The sequence below is a fragment of the Artibeus jamaicensis genome, unplaced genomic scaffold (assembly GCF_021234435.1).
Source record: "Artibeus jamaicensis isolate MK-2021 breed Jamaican fruit bat unplaced genomic scaffold, CSHL_Jam_final contig_1998, whole genome shotgun sequence".
Classification (NCBI taxonomy): Eukaryota; Metazoa; Chordata; class Mammalia; order Chiroptera; family Phyllostomidae; genus Artibeus; species Artibeus jamaicensis.
This window is the reverse complement of record NW_026521407.1, coordinates 8,919,960-8,938,513: the sequence shown is the minus strand read 5'-3', so window position 1 is coordinate 8,938,513 and position 18,554 is coordinate 8,919,960. Positions and strand designations below refer to the sequence as shown.

General features: G+C 52.2%; 1 protein-coding gene across 1 annotated transcript; it reads left to right on the top strand.

The window, feature by feature from the left end:
* The first annotated feature begins 13,256 nt into the window (after positions 1 to 13,256).
* On the top strand, positions 13,257 to 13,721 carry CCDC182 (coiled-coil domain containing 182). Its single transcript, XM_037163645.2, has one exon. The coding sequence runs from the start codon at positions 13,257 to 13,259 to the stop codon at positions 13,719 to 13,721; it is 465 nt and encodes a 154-aa protein (XP_037019540.2).
* Positions 13,722 to 18,554: the final 4,833 nt, after the last annotated feature.

Below are 18,554 nucleotides of genomic sequence, written 5' to 3'. Positions count from 1 at the left end.
TTAGCTCCTAGTAAATGCTCACAAAAATATTGGCTGTCATGATTATCTCTGGTTCAGGCTTTGGACTCCAGGTACCTAGTCCCTAGAGTTCTACTTGGCGGTGGTGTGGTTGTTCTTTGTCTTTGAACTCCTGAGGTGGGTGGGAACTCTTCCCTAGAGCAGGAAGAGGGGCCCAGAGGTCCCAGGGGGCTGCAGGGTGCACACCCTCCAGGATGTCCTGGAAGGGCCAGCACCTGGCCCTGCTAAGTCTGCCTAGGGAGGCGCCTTGCCTGCTTCACCTCCGTGGACTGCTTTGGATGGTGGAAAGTGGCAGAAAGGCCAATAAATCAAGTATCGTGTGTCTAAACTGAAATTCAGCTGGGTCCCCAACACCAGACTCCAGATCAGCTCCAGGAGTGCGTAAACTCTTATTTAAACAAGGCAACAACTGGCCTTTAGACCAGAAACCCAAACAGAAGCATCAAGCTTGAATGTGCTCATTGTCCTCTCCTCTCATTTGAAAATGAACCTGGATCTGTCTCTGAGCTGAGTTATCCCAGCACTTCTCAAGGGTCCATGCGAGTCAGGCAGGGCCACCTGTCCTGGGAGGACCCTGCCTCGTCTTCCTGGGAGCCGAGGTTTTGTGTCTCCCGGACAACAGTGGGATAGAAGGGAGCCTGCAGCCTCTGAGCGTGTACGTTTTTCTGATTAATCCTCACCAAGTCCCGTGAAGTGGGTTTTATTACTCCCACTTCACACATGAATCACTGGAGACTCGGAGAGTTTCGGAAACTAGCCCTCAGAGCCTAGTGAGGCTGAGCCTAGTCCAGAGCTATCCCAGTTCTATCGGGCGTGGAGTTCGGGCCCTCCACCCCACACCAGCCCCTCCGGCAGTCTTTAATTAATCACCGAATAACGGCAGGCGTGATACCGGTCAGGCTTTGTCAGGAGTTAACACATTGAAGTGTTCAATTTTCACAAACGATCAACCGACTGGACCATAACAGCTCCAGCGTCTTTCCCCAAACACTGAAATGTCTTTGAGGCTCAGCTTCTCACTAATGACCACAAACGGCCTTGGGGAACAATCCTTTTTAAACATGCAGCTGGTCACAGACTTGCAGTGGACACGTGCAGCTCCAAGTTGGCTCACAGATCTTCTGGTAACAAGCGCGGGAGCGGAGAGGTTACGTGAAGTTGATGGTGCTGATGCTGAGGAAATATTTGGGAGCCTAAAGGCTCCTGTGGCTTTGCTTTGAGCCCATCGATGGTGGAAACTTCCCTTATTTCCAATGAGAAAAAACAAAACGGTTGGCACAGGCCTACAGACGTGGTCCAAGTGAACCGCAGGTGGGAACGCATAGGTTTTCCCGTGTCCCGCCGCAGAAAACAATGCTTTACCATCTGTTACTTCAGTTTTTCTCTCTAAGATTAGATAACCAAACTAGTGTGATTGCTAAGGATTGTTGCAGATGCAACACCCTATAATATTGCGTCTCAATACTGGGCGCCGCGGTGGATGAAATAGAGCTAGTGAACTGGCAGACCCAGGATTCGAACGGGGCAGTTTGGCTCCCAAGCCCCGGGGTTTCGCTGTGGTCAGTGGGTGGCGTCCCTGCACAGACCCCACAGCCCTCTCCGGCCCCCAGCCCCCAGCCTCCGCTGCACCCACACAGCTAACCCTCGGGGCTAGTTTGTCAGGCAGAAAAGCGAATGAATATAGCATCTAAGACACGGCCACGGTCTGATTCAGTCCCTCTGATTTCAAGGCGAAGTTGTGGATCTAAGCTCTTCTCTTAATTCTAACCACTTTGATTGGCCTTGAACAGATGTGCCTGCTGATTGGTCACACGGGTGTCGGCATACCCAGGCCTGAGAGTCTGAAGAGCCAGGTGCTCCGGCTGGCTCCGCCTCCAGCCAGCTGTGTGACCTCTGCAGCCAGCAGCCTCTCTGAGCCTCACGGCTCTCATTTTGGTCGATTTGCTCACTTCACAAATCCCAGGTGTGGGGGGCACACAGCTGGTTAGAGGCCGTGCTTTTTTTCTCTTTTTTCTTTTTTTAGTTGTTGTTCAAGTATAGTTGTCTCCATGTCCCCGCTGCCACTCCCCCCCACCCTACCCACCCCCACCTCCTACCCAGCACGGTGCTTTTTATTTGAATAAATCGCCAACACTTACAATAGGGAGCATAGATGTAAAATCCCAGGTCTCTATGATCTCACAAAAAATGGGAAAATCTGATGAACTTGAGCGCCCTTCCCACAGGGCAGTGGCCAGCAGGGGAGGGGGCCTCGTGGTCCTGCGCGCAGGCCTAGGCGGCCTTCATGTGGGTTTACGTGCAGCCCCCTTCCCGGTTCCCATTTCTGCTTGGCCCCTAGAGGCATCCGGGTTTGTTGCCCGCGTCCCCAGGGCCCTGTTCCACCCACCCTGGCCCGGGTGCTTCATGTGCACACCTGGCCTCTACCCGCCCAAAGGCCCGGAAAGCGCCTGTTCCCTCTGACCCCCTGCGGCAGCCACTGCGGGCAGGCGGCCTCAGAGTTGGGGGTGGTGGGGAGCCGTGGGCTTTGTGCTGCTGTGCCCTGGTTGATTTTGTTTTAACTTCTCTGGTGAATCTCAAATTCGTTTTTTTAATTAAGTTTATTGGGGTGACACCGGTCGGTAAAATGGTGTAGGTTTGGTTATTTTGTTTTGCGCCGTTGCTGCTGCTGCTTCCTGGAGGAAGGGAGGTAGGAGAAGATATTCTTGTTTGTTCTTTTTTGGCATTGGGTCTCGACTTGACCTGCCTCTGTACGGCGGGTGGACGTCAAGGTCGTGGCTGGACCCAGGGCGCATCACCAGAACCACTTCTGGACGCGTCTCCTCCTGGCTCTTTCCACGAAGCCCTGCTTTTCAGAGATTAATTGTTGTCAAACGCAACTTATTTTCTAATCCTTTCGGGCTCCATTTAAAGCCTTCTGCTTTAGTTTATGTTTTTTGATAAAGTCGCTGAGGTGTTTTTTTTTTCCTTTTGGATTTGCCAGTGATTGTCCAGTGTGACAAATTGGATTCTTAAAGCCGATTCTTTGAAGAAAAGGATGCAGTGTGACAAGACAAGCGCCAGCTCATCCTCGAACGAGGAGGATAAATAAAAAAATAAAAGCAACCCCATTTTCTGGCTTCCCTGTGGCTCAAAGGGTGTCTCAGTTGTCACTGATAATCTAATCTTTCTATGATAGGTGAGGAACAGGACAATGGCGACCCAGCCAGGCTGTGGGTGTGATAGGCTTCTGATTAATAGGACTGTCCAATAAGTCCCCAGCCCCCAGGAAGATGATTAATGACATTTGATGTGAACTCTGACCTCCCCCGGCAGGAACAGAGAGAGAAAAGGGAGATCTTCAGTCAGGATGGTGCATCCTGAGAAGCTGATTGATTCCTGAAGGCTTTGTTACTCAGAGGGGGTGTGTGTGTTGGGGGGGAGGGGAGGGGGGAGTAAGGGGGTGCAGGGGAAGGCCCAGGCACGCTGGCTGCTGTTCCCGTCTCTGACAAGCGCCCTGGGTTAGCAGTGTTTCACAGTTAGCACCTCTCTGTGGACCAGCCTTTTAATGGCCCCCAGAACACTCTGTTCCAGAAGCAATCCCCTCTGGGCCTTGGCCATCCTCTACTGGCCTGTCGTCTCCGACCCGTGAGATCAAGTTGACCCTTCCCCGATCCCAGTGCCCTGAATCAAACCAAGGAGGCCTTAAAAGCCAGGCTGGCAAGCCCTTCTTCCTACTGTCTCCCCTGCATGAGCCTGGGGTGGCTTGGAGTTTATACTGGGTTTATGGCAAAAACCCGTCTCTGTGGCTGGCAGGGAGACGTTGGAAGGAAAGGCGGTGCTGAGTGAGGTTGGCGCCTGGGGGCTGTCGGTCCACATTCAGGGCGTGGGCGGAGACAGCCCGCTCCACTCCCACGGCTTGGCTGCCTGTGCACCTCAGACTTGGCAGTCGTTGGGTCTCCTCTGCGTAGTGCGCTAGGCTTACTTTCCAAATGGTCTCCCCTTAACAGGATGTTCATAAAATAACCTTAAAAGTTCCCAATTATTGGCCATTTTTCACTTCCCTGCTTACCCCAGCTCTCATGTCCTTGGAAGCAACCCCATGTCACTGTCCTCCTGAGAGGGACCATGTGGCATCTAGGCCTCGGCTGTCATGATGACCAAACGATTATAGCCAAGAAAACTGTTAATCACGAGCTCAATGGAGGGAGCGCACAGGCCACTGACTGCCCGAGGGAGGGATGCGTATCGGCCTGTGGGTGTGAGCCAGCCCGGGCGCCTTCCCTGGGCCGGGTTCAGTTTCTAGACCCTCAGCCGTCCCAGGGACTATTGGTGTGGGCAATGCCACCAGCTTGGACCACACATCGGAAGTGGTGCAAGTGTTTCACTATTTTAGGGTATTCTGGCTTTATTTGGTACATATGAGTGCGAGATGGACAAGAGGAAGCTATTGCTGTAAGGCTCGCACCTAATGCAGCCGGGGCGAGAGGCGCCTTGGACAGCACACCTGGGCTGGTGGCTCTTTAGTCTCAGAGGGACGGTGCACGCAAGGCCCCTGGGCCAGGCCCTGGAAAGCACCGAATTGGTAGCAGGAATTATTACTATTTCAATTATTAGTAAGCCTTTATTAATAGCGTGATGCTCACTGGATAACCACTGGACAGTATGCTTGATCGTGAAGAAGAATAACAAAATTCAGGAGCTCATGTGAATTGCCGGGAAAGTATTTAAAAGAGAAAGTGTATTTGGGCATTGATAATTTGTTTCTTCACTGAGAAGGGATCCCCTTTGCCACATGAGGCCTATTGCTCAGCTTCTGCCTATTGGACTCTCACCAGGTTTTGAGTAACTTATTACGCTCAGAAGCAGGGTGCTACCTGGACCCCGAAAGGCCAGCTAAAGAATTTACCTGGGGCAGGAAGAGAAAGTGCAGCCACTTGGGCCTCCCTCTGCCTCTGTTCCTGGGCCGCCTCCATGCCATGTGATGTCCGATGAGCCAGAGTTCATGGAGGGCACAGACACTCACTCAGGGTCACTGGGTCAGGGCCATCCATACCCACTCTCCTTCCTTCACTGCAGGGCCTGCCAGGTTCACCCCTGCCCTGTCCAGTCCTGGCTCAGAAAACTCCCTCCCTCCTCTGTCACCACAAGGCTACTTAATAATGGGCCAGTAAATTTGCCCAAAGTCTTCAACTAATAAATTTACAAGTCCCATCCAGAAGTGTTTGAGGTCTGGTATTGTTAGTCAGGGAGTCTCAGGGACTGATCAGCTCAATGGTGCTTAACGTTGGCAGTCGTCAGAGTTACCCGATAGTAGGCTTGTTCAGACACAAACTGAACTGCTAGGTCCCACCTCCCTGCAGTGTCCGATGCGGCAGGTCTGGGTGGGACCTGAGAGTGTGCATTTCTGACAAGTCCCCAGGTGACACCGCCGGGTTGGCGGAGAGCATCAGAATGATCGGCAATCTTGTTAAAAACACCAATTACTAGGCTCTTTGCAACAGCCATGATGTGTTTGGCTGCAATAAACAGAATACCAGCTGAAAAGCGTTTAAGCAAGAACGTCATTGAAATCACATATGGATCCCGCTGGAGGTGGATCATTTGAGAGTGGGCGCAGTGACTCTGTGATGCTGCACAAAATGGAGGCTCTTTTTATCTAATCGTTTAGCACAGCTGAGTCTTCATCCTTCAATTTGTTGCTTCATGAGTGCAGAATGGCTGCCACAGTTCCAGCTAGAATATTCTCACACAACTACATCCATGGCATAAAAAGAAGATTCTCTCTCTCTCTCCCTTGCTTCCTGTCTCACTTGGTCATGTCTCCCCATTACAACTCACTAGTTACTGGCCCACCTTAGATAAAACAATAGCAACAGGGAATGGAATTACTGAATGCATGCAGGGTCACCACTTGGGGCTGGGTGAGGGCTCACCTTCCTGGATCATGTTACTACCTGATCGAAATAGGATCCTATGACCCAAGGAAGGAAGGAATGTTACCAGGCAGAGACTAGCAGTGCCTGCCCCAGCCAGGGTGACTTGTCCCTATTTTCGGAGACTGTCCTCATTTTAAAACTAAAAGTCTCAGGTTCCAGGACCCCCTTACCCCCTGCCTTGGTTCAGAGCAAATCAAGAGGGTTGGTCATCCTAACTCCAGTCTCCATAGATCTTCTGAATTAGAATCTCATGAGGGTGAAATCCAGACTTTAAAAATGATTTTTAGTACTCTCCCAAGATAATTGTAATGTAGGTCAAAGTTTGAGAATCACTGGGCTTCGGTTCCCATGAAGCCATAACCGGGGACTGAAGGTCAACATCCTCCCAGCTAACAGACCAAGAGGAAATCCCAGGTGAGGGGTGGGGCTGTGACTCCAGAGTTCAAGCCTAGAGGGGCCTGGGATCTGCAAATTCCACCCCCAGCCTGCTCCTTGTCCCCACCGTGCCATAGGATGGTCTAACTTAGAGTCCCTTGCTCTGGGCGGCCTTGAGCCCCGAAGCCACCGTTGCCAGACCCCTCAGCACAGAGCCTGTGCTGTTGAACTTGCTAGACTGTCCCCATGGCAGGTCCTGAGTTCTCTTAGGACAGAAATCTCATCTTAAGTGTCTTCCATCCTGAGAATCAAGCACCATGCTGGCTCATCTCCATAATTCAATAAATGTGTGCTGGATAATTGAATGAATGAATGAACGAACAAATAGGGAGGCTGCACTCTTGAACAAAAAATTAATGCTGGCCACTAGACCCCAAACCGGTTCTGTAGCAGCCAAGTGCTCTGAGCCTAGAAACCGCCTCACCCCTTCGGTGAGGAAGACCCTGGGTGGGATGGGAGTGGGGTCATGCTCTTCTGCAGGCCACTGAGATGATGACACCCTGTCTCCCTGGCCAGGGCTTCCCAGGCTTCCGTGGGAAGCTGTGTGTGTCCTCGCTCTGCGGTGCTGGGTAACTTTCCGGTGGTTTGAGCTCATTACTCATCATCAGGAGTCCTGGTGTCTGGAGTTTTCCAGGTGATCAAAGCTTCTCTGTCTGGAGCCGCCGGGCAGGTCCTGGTGTCAGTCACCAGTGATCCCCTGGCCTCGCCAGGCAGACAGTTCAGTAACCCAGGAAGGAGGGGATTTGGTTTTTAAGCTCACATAATTCAGCTCAACACCCCGACATGCAGGCAGCGGTTCTGGCTCTGTTCCTGGTTAGTGGGGTGTGGGCCGGATGGAGCAGCAGCTTGTCCTGTGTGGGGTGATTTTTAGAGCCAGGGGGTGCCCTCCCGCTGCTCTTCTCGGGAAGGCTGAGATTATGAAAGAGAATGGGCCACCCACACAGCACGGGCCACCCATCACCCTCCTGCCGCTCTGTCGACTCTGCCCAGACACTCATCTCCAGGTGCTGCCCCTGCCCCAGGATGCCCGGAACAGGAGCTCCAAGTGGGGCTCTTATTGGTCCCTGGTGTCTGGCTGGGCTCAGGGTTCTGTTTGCCTCCCTGGCCCCCTTGCCACTTCCCACAGTCTGTGTCATTGCGCACAGACCCGAACCCCGGAGTTCTGACGCTTCAGTGGGGATCTTGAATTCCAGCAGCAATGGGGGCAGGGCGATAGGATGCTTACAACACTTGTCTTTTCTGATTTTCAGAAAAGGTGAGGGTTACAAATTTTGCTCTATCATTTTTCTGATTTGAATTTTGTGCAAAAAGTTTGCCCACCCCTGTCCTCAGCCGTGCGGCCATGCTTCCTGTCTGCATAGAAGGCAGTCTGAGGGAAGAGTAGCCTTGGGGGGCTCATTAGTCTTGGCAATGGAAATGGCTTTGCTAAAGAGTTGATATAAATGTCCAGGCACCAGCTTCATGATGGGTCATTTAAGAAAATTAGTGTTGAGAGTGGGATAGACTATTCCAACTGGGGTGATGCCAGGCTGTTCCTGGCCTGCTCTTGGGGTCACCGGGCTAGCCTGCGGGCCTGGTGAGGCTCTCTTCCATGTGGGTGCTGCACCCCTGCTAAGTCCCCTGCCTGGGGGAGTGGGTGGCTGGTGCAGGGACAGCACTGGCCCCTGCCTCCTTGGAGGACCCTCCTGGCTCAGCCCTAGGCCTCTGGGGCTGGAGGAGAGCCAGCCCCCCGGTGGGGCTGCCCGCACTGCTCATGTCCAAGGACCGCTCCTGTGTCTTCACATCCACTCCCACCAGAATGTTTTACATATTTTTAATTAAAGTGCCGCCCTGGGCTGGCAGGGCCTCTGAGAGATGGCTCTCAGCCGAGGTGCAGGGGGGCAGTGGTGTGAAACATGGCATCCATCGACATGCTCCCCTTCTCCGTGATGCTTTGGCTCCCACCCCGGAGGCGGGTCTGCTCAGGTTCCAGGAGGGGAGGCCAGCCGGCAGGTGGAGGGTGGGCAGCAGGCAGGCGCATCCACGGGCGGCCAAGGCGGGGCTCAGGGACCGGAGGGAGCTCAGGCAGGAAAGTGCTGTGGATGATTTCCACAAAGCAGCTGGCGGGTGTGCTGCGGGCGAGTCCTGTTCCGGCAGACACACAGTCCCATGGACACTCCTTATCAGTGTCAAATTATGATAAATGGCGGTGGGCAGACGTTGCTGGGTGGCAGCTGCCGCATCTCGGAGGGAAGCAGGTATTTTTAGCACTGGGCCTTGAGGCCCTGGCTCTGAGTTCATTAATCACGGCGAACAGCACGGCGGAGCCTGGCTCTTGGTCCTGGTCCCGCCCCCACCCCAGCCTTGTCCCCATTCCCCAGACTGGAATACTAGCTGCAGAGGAGGAAGTCATGCCCAGCAACAGTAGCCCTGGGCGGTGCTCGGGGGAGGCACTGGGGACACCGCCCCATGGCCACTGCAGCTCAGGACTGTGCACCTGCAGCAAGGCCTCTCCGAGGGCTGCTCCCTTTGCAGCATCACCCCGTTTCACCCCAATGCCCTCCCCTTACAAAGGCCTTCCCTGAGCGCCCCTCCCCCTCAGGCTCTCCATCCCCTTGTCCTATTCATGTCCTCCCCAGTACTTAGGCCAACCCAAACCACCTTCTTCGCTGACTGCTTTATTTTATTGTCTGTCTCCTTCTGCTGAAATGCCAGCAGCTTAGAACAGGGGTCCTCGGCTGCCTTGTTGGCTATCTTAATTCCCTGTTGCCTAGGTCCATGTCCATAGGGCAGGTGCTCGGCGAATGTCCTGGGATGCGAAATTGGATGGATGGATGAGTGGGAGCTGGAGGGAGGCCCTCTGTGGGCTTGGATTGAAGGTGCAGGGCGTCCAGATTACTCTGGTTGGTAGGGGCCCATCTGGGGAGACACAGGCTGTGGAGCATCGTCCCCCAGGCCCAGGGGGTTCTGGGGAGACAGTATGCGGGGTAGGGGTACTTCTCTGCTTTGGACATATCCAACCATGTGCTTGTTGGTGTTAGTGAGAGACTGCTCTGCATTCTGAGGCATTTTTCCCCCATAATTTTTTTCTTGGATATGGGGAGAGATAGTTTTAAAGATCTCCTAGAAGACTCTGCTTGAAAGCTGACATTAGTTCACTTTTAGAGTGCAAGCATGGTCTTTTCATTGTCTTTTCAAATATAACTACTCTTTGTGGAAGCCACAGTTGGTTGCTTCTCCTCCCCTTTCTTGCTTGGGAACAGATCCCTGATTTGGTCTTTGCATTGGGAAGCCTGTGCTTTGGGGAGGCCCCGCCCAGCCCCAGGTTCCCGGGATCAGTCTGAGCCAGCGAAGGGAGCTCCACCCCCTGCCGGTGCTCCGGTTAGGGATGGGCCCCTGAACGTGATTCTAATGGGGTGCGGGGAGCTTAGGAGGGTTCCTCTTACTTTGGAAGAGGTACACGAAGGAGTGCATATGTGTCTGTCCCTTTCGTGGGTCCTGAGGAGGGCCGAGGATTGTTTCACACGCAGAGGCAGAGGCACGGGCAGGGGGCACGGGACAGGCGCTGGGGAGGGGCGCCGATCCGCGCGGGCAGGAATGTCCCCAACCTGGGATCTCCTAAGACACGCCTGCCCCTGAGACCCTCCCCACTCAGGCTGCATCTGCTACTCAGGGACGGGGTCTAGGTCTCTGTGGCTCTGACACCCCCCTCCCCCCCATCATCCTGAGATACGGGGAGCCTGGGACTGTGGCAACAGGCCAGGGGCAGAGAAAGCCTCCTGACAGGGCCCCAGGGGTGCGTGTCTCGCCTGTAGACCTGAGAATGCCTTTCTCTGGACACCTGGAAGAGGAGAGAGTTGCTGTCTTTCCGAGGCTACGGGGAAGAAAATCTGCGAGGAAGGCACTGGCCCGGACTAGGCAGCTTTGAAGAGGGAAACATTCAGAAAATGTGCCCAGAGGTGAGTTGCCTGGAAGAGTCTAGAACCACCGCACCTGGGGGCCTCTGCTGACGGAGTGCTGTTTGCCCCCAGCCTCTGCTGAAGCTCCGGGGAAAACACGGCTCTCCCTGGCTGGCTCTGGGGAGAAACGCGTGGAAACCTCATTAAAAAGCACCAGGGAAATAGAGAAATTGCTATTCCTTCTAACTCTCGCTACTTTGGTAGGTCCGGTTGGGACGTCCAGCCTTACCCGTGGGAGACAGACACAGAATGAACGTCGGGGAGGGTGGGGAGAGACTCAGAGAATGACGGAAACCACAAGACAGAAACACGTTTTCTTTTGCTGGTTCAGAAAGTGTTTATTGAGGACCTACTATGGGCTGGAGCTGCTCGCACACCCTAATTAACCCACCAGAGGACCACAGGTTGTTTACTTGTCTCCTGTGCCCAGAGGGATCTTGAGACCGGGAATAAAGAGGGTGCTGTTTCCTCTCCGACCGGTAGGTGTCACCATGTCAGAGGGAAAGCCAGGGAAACCACCTACAAATAGGACATTCATTTCATCTTGTTTTCTGAGTTGCCATTATGCACAGGGCACCAGGCAGGACACTTGAGGGTACCCAGGACGAGAAAAGCACAGTGTCTTTCCTGAGGGAATTTACTGGGCCATCGGGGGTGGGGGAGCTGGAGGGACAAGTCCTAGGTCACAGAAAGAGGGAGAAGGCTTTTGGAGCCCTGGGAGAGGTTGAAAGGAGGCCTGCGTGGATCTCAGAACATCGGTGACCCCGGAGGAGTTGTCTCCCAGGTCCTGGCCGTACCGCGGAGGGACCGGGTTCAAAGGAGGGGGCTGCGGGGAGCTGGTCCCACAGCGATTGCAGACACCAGATCTCCTGACTCCCAGAACAGTGCCTTTCTACCAATCAGTCTGTTTTGAATTTGGAGTTGCTATCCCATCTTTTTTCTCTTTTTGAGAGAGATAGAGCGGGCAGGGAAGGAGAGAAACATCGATGTGTGAGAGAAGCTTCGATCCATTGTCTCTCGCATGTGCCCCGATGGGGGCCAAATCCACAGCCCAGGTATGTGCCCTGACCAGGAATCGAACCAGCGACCCTTTGGTTCACGAACTGATGCTTAACCAACTGAGCCACACCGGCCAGCACCATCCCATCTTGAGATTCAAAATTACACCTTAGTTTAGTCATGAAAGTCCTTACGAAGTGTCCTCTCTGGTGCCCACTGCAAGGCACTCTTGGTGGGTCGGTCTGCACCTCGGAGAAGACAGCCGCCCTCACCCTGGGCCCCGTGGCTGCAGTATCATCGGCTTGTGTAGGTTCACGAGCGCTGGTTGTGTGTATCTCTTCCCGGAAACATCCTGCTGGTAGCTTGAGATCAGCCAGGGTGGAAGTGTTTGCACTCTGGAAATCTGCAGCAGCTATAAATCAGAGCTTTCACTTTTTCCTCTCAGTGAGCTTCGCACCACTGACTTGGTGTCCTGACTGTGTAGATAAGGAGACTGAGGCTCAGAGAGGTGAGGCCGCTTGCCACAGAGACCGGTGTGTAGGCCGTGGGGCTGAGCCCCTGACCTGGGTGGTTTGATGCTGCAGTGCTCAGAGAGGGTGATGACCATAGGACTCAGAGCCACTGGGACGTGGTCTAGGTTGGTTCCAGCTTCCTCACGTGGATGCTGGTGTGAGAGCTGCCCCAGGCTGGTGTCTATAACCTGATGGCAACTTCGGAATAGAAACCAGTATGAAGGAAATGGTAACCGGTCCAACTGCGAACGGCGCAGAGTTGCATCTGAGGCACGATGTGGAACAGATGTTTAGATTTGGAGGTCAGAAAAGAAATCGGGACGAGAGATTGAGATTTGTTTTTCATTTGTTTAATTTTAATTTTTGATTTTAGAGAGATGGGACGGGAGAAAGAAAGGAAGAGAAACATCGATGTGAGAAACATTCGATGGGTTGCCTTCTGTTCGTGCCCTGACCTAGGATAGAAACCACAGTCCAGGCATGTGCTCTGACTGGGAATTGAACTGGTGACCTTTTGGTTTTGTGGGAGGACACCCAACCAAATGAGCTACACCAGCCAGGGCTAGAGGTTTGTTCTTGACTAAACCAAACATAAGTTAGCTAGAAACATTTTCCTTTCCTAGAGTAATCAGATAAGAAGTGGGGGGTTCACCCCTCTAGACGTCTTTTCTCATCTCTGTCAATGACCAGGCATCATCCAGCAGGGTGGGGCGTGGGGGACCGGTCACTCTTGCTCACACCTAGCCCCTGGTCCTGGAGCATTGTAAGCACTCAGTGAGTGCTTGTAGAACAGATGCCCAGGTGACCCGATTTCACCCTGCATGCCCTGAATCAGCACTGCTGTGGACCGTACATCAGAACCTCAGTACATTTCTCCCAGCTTCTAACTTTATCTAGAATCCTGACATCATTACAGGAGTGTGGATTAGAATCAGAAATTACTTTTTTATAGCCAGAGCTAGAAGCAGGATTAGGTATTATCTCTTATAATTTCCTCATTTCACTTATTAGGTACTGAAGACCAGAGACCCTTCCGAGACCCTCCAGACCCCTTGTCAGTGTGGGAGACCACACTGACAGCCAGTAGTGAGCTTTGCTATGGCTGGTCTACTTCCCTGTCTCTCAGGTTCAAGGAGTGATGGAGCTCTGGTTCTCGAAGGGTGATGAGCTGATCAGAATCTGCATCTCAGGAGGGACCACTTCTTGGGTAGACGAGCAGAAAAAGCTCTGGATAACTACCCAAGGGGACTATAATATGCAAATGAATGAATGGATTGTGGCTTTTCCTCCTGATTGGCTGAAGGGGCCCTTGATGTCATAGTAGGTGGGTTTCTCCACTCCAAATGACTGTGTCTCTAGTCTCTAGCTTCCCCCAAGAAACCTCACTCGCCTCTCTGGTTTCCTAGTCCCTTCTCTTTGTCCAAACAGGAAGAAAGCCTATGGACCCACTATATCAGGCGGGGTCCATTCTCATGAAGGTGAATACTTTACAAGGAAAGAAGATGGTGGAGAGTGGCCTCCAGTCTGGAGACTTTTCCCTCCCCCAGTCGTGGCCCTCCTACCCTCTGCCCCCGGCTGACCTGGAGATCCTGCAGCAGAAGGTGGCCGCAGTGCAGCGGGAGCTGGAGGACTTTAAGCAGGAAGCCTTGAAGGCCATCCATTACCTGGAAGACGCCTTCTGTGAGATGAATGGGGCCTTGGCGCAGCAGGAGGAGCAGGCGGCCCGCGTGAAGCAGCGGCTGAGGGAGGAGGAGGACCGGGGCATCGTGCGCAACAAGGTCCTCACCTTCCTGCTGCCCCGGGAGAAGCAGCTCCGGGAGCACTGCAAGCGGCTGGAGTACATGCTGCTGGGCCGGGGCTGCGAGGCGGCGCTGGGCCTCCCCAGGAAGATCCAGGCAAACTGAGGCCTCTCCAAGTAGGAGCCGTGCTTCTAGCCGAGCCGCCAAGTAGATTTTTTACGTGGAAGGACAAACCCCGAGTCTCTATCCATTTGCTCCCCTTTCCCCCATTTCTGTTGCTTTTCTTCTACCTAAATAACACCTTGCTAAGAGGCACAAAGACCCCAGTATGTTCTTTTGGTGAAACTCCATTTACCCAGCATCATCCAAGAAGGAGGCGCCCCAATGTCTTTCAGAGACACCTGTGACTTTCACCATTTAACTGCTTTCCTGTTTGTGATGGTAATATTGCTGAAATGTATAACATATATATATTTTTAATCTTCTTAAACTGATTGTGTGGAACAGACTTACCTTTCTTTTAATGACTCGAGGCTCTCATGATTTGTGGCTTAATGCATGGGCTACTGAGAGGAGTCTCTAGTTCGTCCAGCACTACATGGCCTCAGGTTGCTTTACTCTGGTGGCTCTCATCCTCACCTGGTTGGCTTTTCTGTCTGCCTTCATAGGTAGCGTATCATACCTCACTTTTCTGCGCTGTCTGTGCGCACCTCTACCTCCTCTCTGGTTAGTCTGCAGACTGGCCAATCAGATTGGCCGAGCTTGTAGGGCTCCAAAGCCTGGAGTCCCATGAGCTCATTGTGCTGATGAAACCTGTGCTGCTTCTGTAGACCAGATAGTGCGACCTGTCCACTGGAGGACAGCTCAGGAGGTCGGCTTCTAAAGCCCCCAGTCAGAAAGTCACTCCCGTTTCCCGGGACAGGAGTGAGTGAGAAGAAGGAGAACCCCTGAGGTGGCTTGAGCCGAAGTCCCTCCATACTGAAAGAGGAATGGAAAAGAAGGGTCCACCCCCAACAATGAGGAAGAAGGGTTAGACTGAAGCCATATGATTCTATAGGGTAGTACTAGCAACAAAGGACGGTTGTAGTGGGAGGCAGATTTCAGCCCGATAAAAGAAGCAAAAATGATATTGGGGGTTTCTTATGTGTCGGTGCAGCGAAGAGTTGACTCAACAAGGGGGGTGTTCAAATCATGCACGTTTCACAGACAGATCTGGCTCCCGACTGATTCCTGGGAGACAGCCCCTAAACCCTTGCAATATGCTGCCCGACAAGAACATCCTAATTTACCTGGGGCCTTGGGCCAAGCCAGATAGTTTATGCTAACAGTGTGTTTGGTGGTGGGGCCCCTGGGTGGGGCTGTATCAGTTTGACTGCTGGAGGGACTGGGGGCTGAGGAACTGAGGGCAGCCTAGGAGGCGCTCTACGTCCAGTTATTAACCACCAATAAAAACCCTGGGCAGCGAGGCTCAATAAGGTTTCCTTTGTTGACAGTACTTTATACGTGTTGTCATGCATTGTTGCTGGAAAAATTAATCGTTGTCGCTACAACTCCACTGAGAGAGGACAGACTGGCAGCTTGTGCCCAGTCCCTCCTGGACCCCGCCCTCTGCTCCTTGTACCTTTTGCTGATCTTCGTCTGCATCCTTCAGCTGTGGTAAACGAATCATGCATATAACAGCTTTTCTTAGTCTGTAAATACTTCTAGTGAGTCAGTGAGTTTTGAGGGTGGCACCTGCGATGCCGTGGCCGATGCACTTGACATTTCATCCTTAGTATCTTCACAGTAACCTGCGGGCTGGGCACTATTATCCCCATGATGTGAAGAAATGGAGGCATAGCAAGGTTAAGTAGCTTGCCTTGGCATACAGCAAGTGCACTCCAGAGCTCTCTCCCTTGACCGCCACCCACGCCAAAGGAAGGAGCTTGGGGTGATGGGCTGGCCCCTTAGTTGCACGGCCCCATGGGGGTGACCCCGAGGCCCTCCAGCTCCGAGGAGGTGAGTCATCCTGCAGTGAGGAGGATGAGAAAGTGTGGACGAAGAGGCAGGGGGCTTGTGAATGTCCCGTCTTGGAGAGCGCAGGTGCACATCTGATCAGGCTGGGTTAGACAGGTGTCCTACTAGGAGACAAGGTGACAGCCTAAGTGTCTCCTCATGGTTTTCTCTGCTGTGGGGCTTGAAGCTTACTTCTTCTCTACCAAGAGGTTTTTACTGCAAGTCATAGGGTACCCATGATGCTGACTTCTTCAAGGAGTGTATTTTTTCACAAAACAAGACATTGAAGTAGAGAGTTGGTTTAGTACTCAACAATGACGTGGCTCTGGGATCACCCTTCCTTCCTCCCTGATCGTATCCTTCCAACAGTCACATGGTGAAGGCTTCAGGAGTTCCACAATTGGTTCATTGTTCAGTGATGTCCAAAGCAGCAAAGAGGTGGCAGACCTAAACCCCTTTCCAGAATCCCCCCAGTAGACTTTCTCTGACATCTCCCTAGCCAGACCTGGCTTGCTTGCCCACCCTAAACCAGTCATGAGCAAAGAGGAAAGCAATTGCCACAGCTCAGCCCCTGGGGCTGGAAACACCTCAGTTACCTAAGATATGAACAAAATCAAGGTTCTATCAGTGAGGTTGGCTTTCGGGAGGTAATCAAACCCAGCTACCACAACTCCAGTCTGAACTTTTCTACTTGATTGATACCAAGGGCCGGGTAGAAGAGAGCTCTGGGGGACAGCATGGCTGGACAGAGTTGGGCAGTGTGAGAGGCTGTCTCTTTGCTGCAGGAAGCATGGATTTAGGTCCAGGAATTGGGAGATGAGCTGGGTGGAGCTGTGGGGTGACTTCGGTGCTGTGGGTGTAAATCCATTGCCCTCACTTGTTCCACCTCACCTGTGCCACACCCAGGCTTCACCCTTGAAGCCAGAGGCTTAAGCTGACCCAAGATTCCCAGGAAGACTTTGCAACCCTTCAGTCCTTAAAATAGGCAGCCATTCTTAGAGACGCAATTCACAAGTCACCATCTAGAGTGGCTAACTAGTCCTGGTTAAATGAACTGTTTCTGTTTGAAAACTGCAATTCCCATTTGCCAGGAACCATTCTAGTCCAAAGATGGTTGGTCTCCTTAGACATAAGCCCCCTTGTGCTGATCCAGGTGAGGCTGTGGTGGGCGAGTCACAGGAGGTCAGGGCAGGAAACATGGATGGTGGCAGCTCTCTCTGCCAGGTTGGTGCATCTTTGATTTTTAACCAAGGCAGCTGCCTGCCTATATGGTGGCAGGAGTTGCTTATCCTTGAATTTACTCCTCCTCCCACCCTCAGGTCCTTGTCTCCCACCTCAAATTAGCCAGGAGATTGGAGAACTAGGCCTTTCTGGGCAACTTTTGAGATCTAGGTGTGGACCTCAATTTCTGATTAGGCCACATCTCAGCCGAGACCCTTGTCCCAGAGGACTTCATGGTCAATTAAATAGCCTGAGAAGGACTTTTTTTTGTAGCTTTGGAAGACGGGTTTTCCATTCCAACTCTTCCCTCTCCAACTGTGAACAATAAAATTGAGCAGCCCAACTGCTCACTTTCTTTGAAATTCTAAAGCAGATAGAAGGCAAAATAACAGATGGCTTTTCCCTTTGCCAATAGCCACAGTTCTCAAAGGTCTTGCCCCAGCTGCTGTGCTCACTTGCTCCTCTGCACACACCCAGCAGTCAGAGGGATGCTGAAATCACAGACACACGGCTCCATGTTAGAATAACCCACGGCGGCCGCAGGAGCAGGCCCTGGGATCCCAAGTCCTGTGTGTGCTGCGAGCTTGGATGTGGGGTGAGCAGCATGATGGCCAGACACCGTACTTGGTGTGGGGAACACAGAACCTCAGCTGCTGCAACTCAGTCTGACCTTTTCTACCAACCTGACACCCAGGGCTGGGGGAGAATGGAGTGGCCAGGCAGAGCTGGTGGTGGGGGTGGGAAGCAAGGGTTTGGGTCTGGAAATTGGCTTCTTTCCGCATAGCACTTTGCCTCCTAATCTACACCAATCCTGTTAGTAATTCCTGGAGTGCTGAGAGCAGCAAGCCGTGGGCATCTTTGCTGACATTCACCAGGTGTCGATTTTCCCTTGTTGTTCCCTGGGAAAACAGTTTGGCAGTGTCTCAGCATAGAGTTACCATGTGACTCAGCAGTTCTACTCTTAGGTGTGCACCCAAGAGAACTGAAAATATATGCCCACGCAAAATTTGTGCATGCATGTTCATAGGTTATAATAGTTCCAAAGTGGAACAATCCAAATGTCTATCAACTGATAAAAAATAAATAAAATGTGGTATATCTATACAATGGGATGTTATTTGGCAATTGAAAAAAAGAATAAAATACTAACCATGCTATAATATTATGCTACATGAAAGCAGCTGGTCAGAAAAGGCCACATAGTGTATGACATTGTACCACTGCTATGCAATGACCAGAACAGACACATCGATAGAGGTAGAAAGCAGACCGGTGGGTGCCTGGGGTTGGGGGAGTAGGGAGAGTGATTGCTAATGGGTATGATGTTTCTTTCTGAAGTGACAAAAGTGTTCTAAAATGACCATGCACTTTAAAAATTTTTTTATTTTTTATTTTTAAATTATATTTTATTGATTATGCTATTACAGTTGTCCTGATTTTTTCCCCTTTGCCCTCCTCCACCCAGCACCTTCCGCTCCCTCAGGCTATCCCCCCACCCTTGTTCATGTCCACGAGTCCTACGTATAAGTTCTTTGGCTACTCCATTTTCTATTCTGTGCTTTACATTCCCATGGCTATTCTGTATCTGCTTATTTGTGCTTCTTAATGCCCTCACCTCTTCACCCATTCTCCCACCCCCCCCATCTCTTTATCTTTAACCTTTGGCATTTTCATTCTGATGTGTCTTGGAGTGGCCTCTTTGCATCCGTCTTGTTCAGGACTCTCTGTGCTTCCTGGACTTGCATGTCTATCTCCTTCACAAAATCAGAAAAGTTTTCTTTC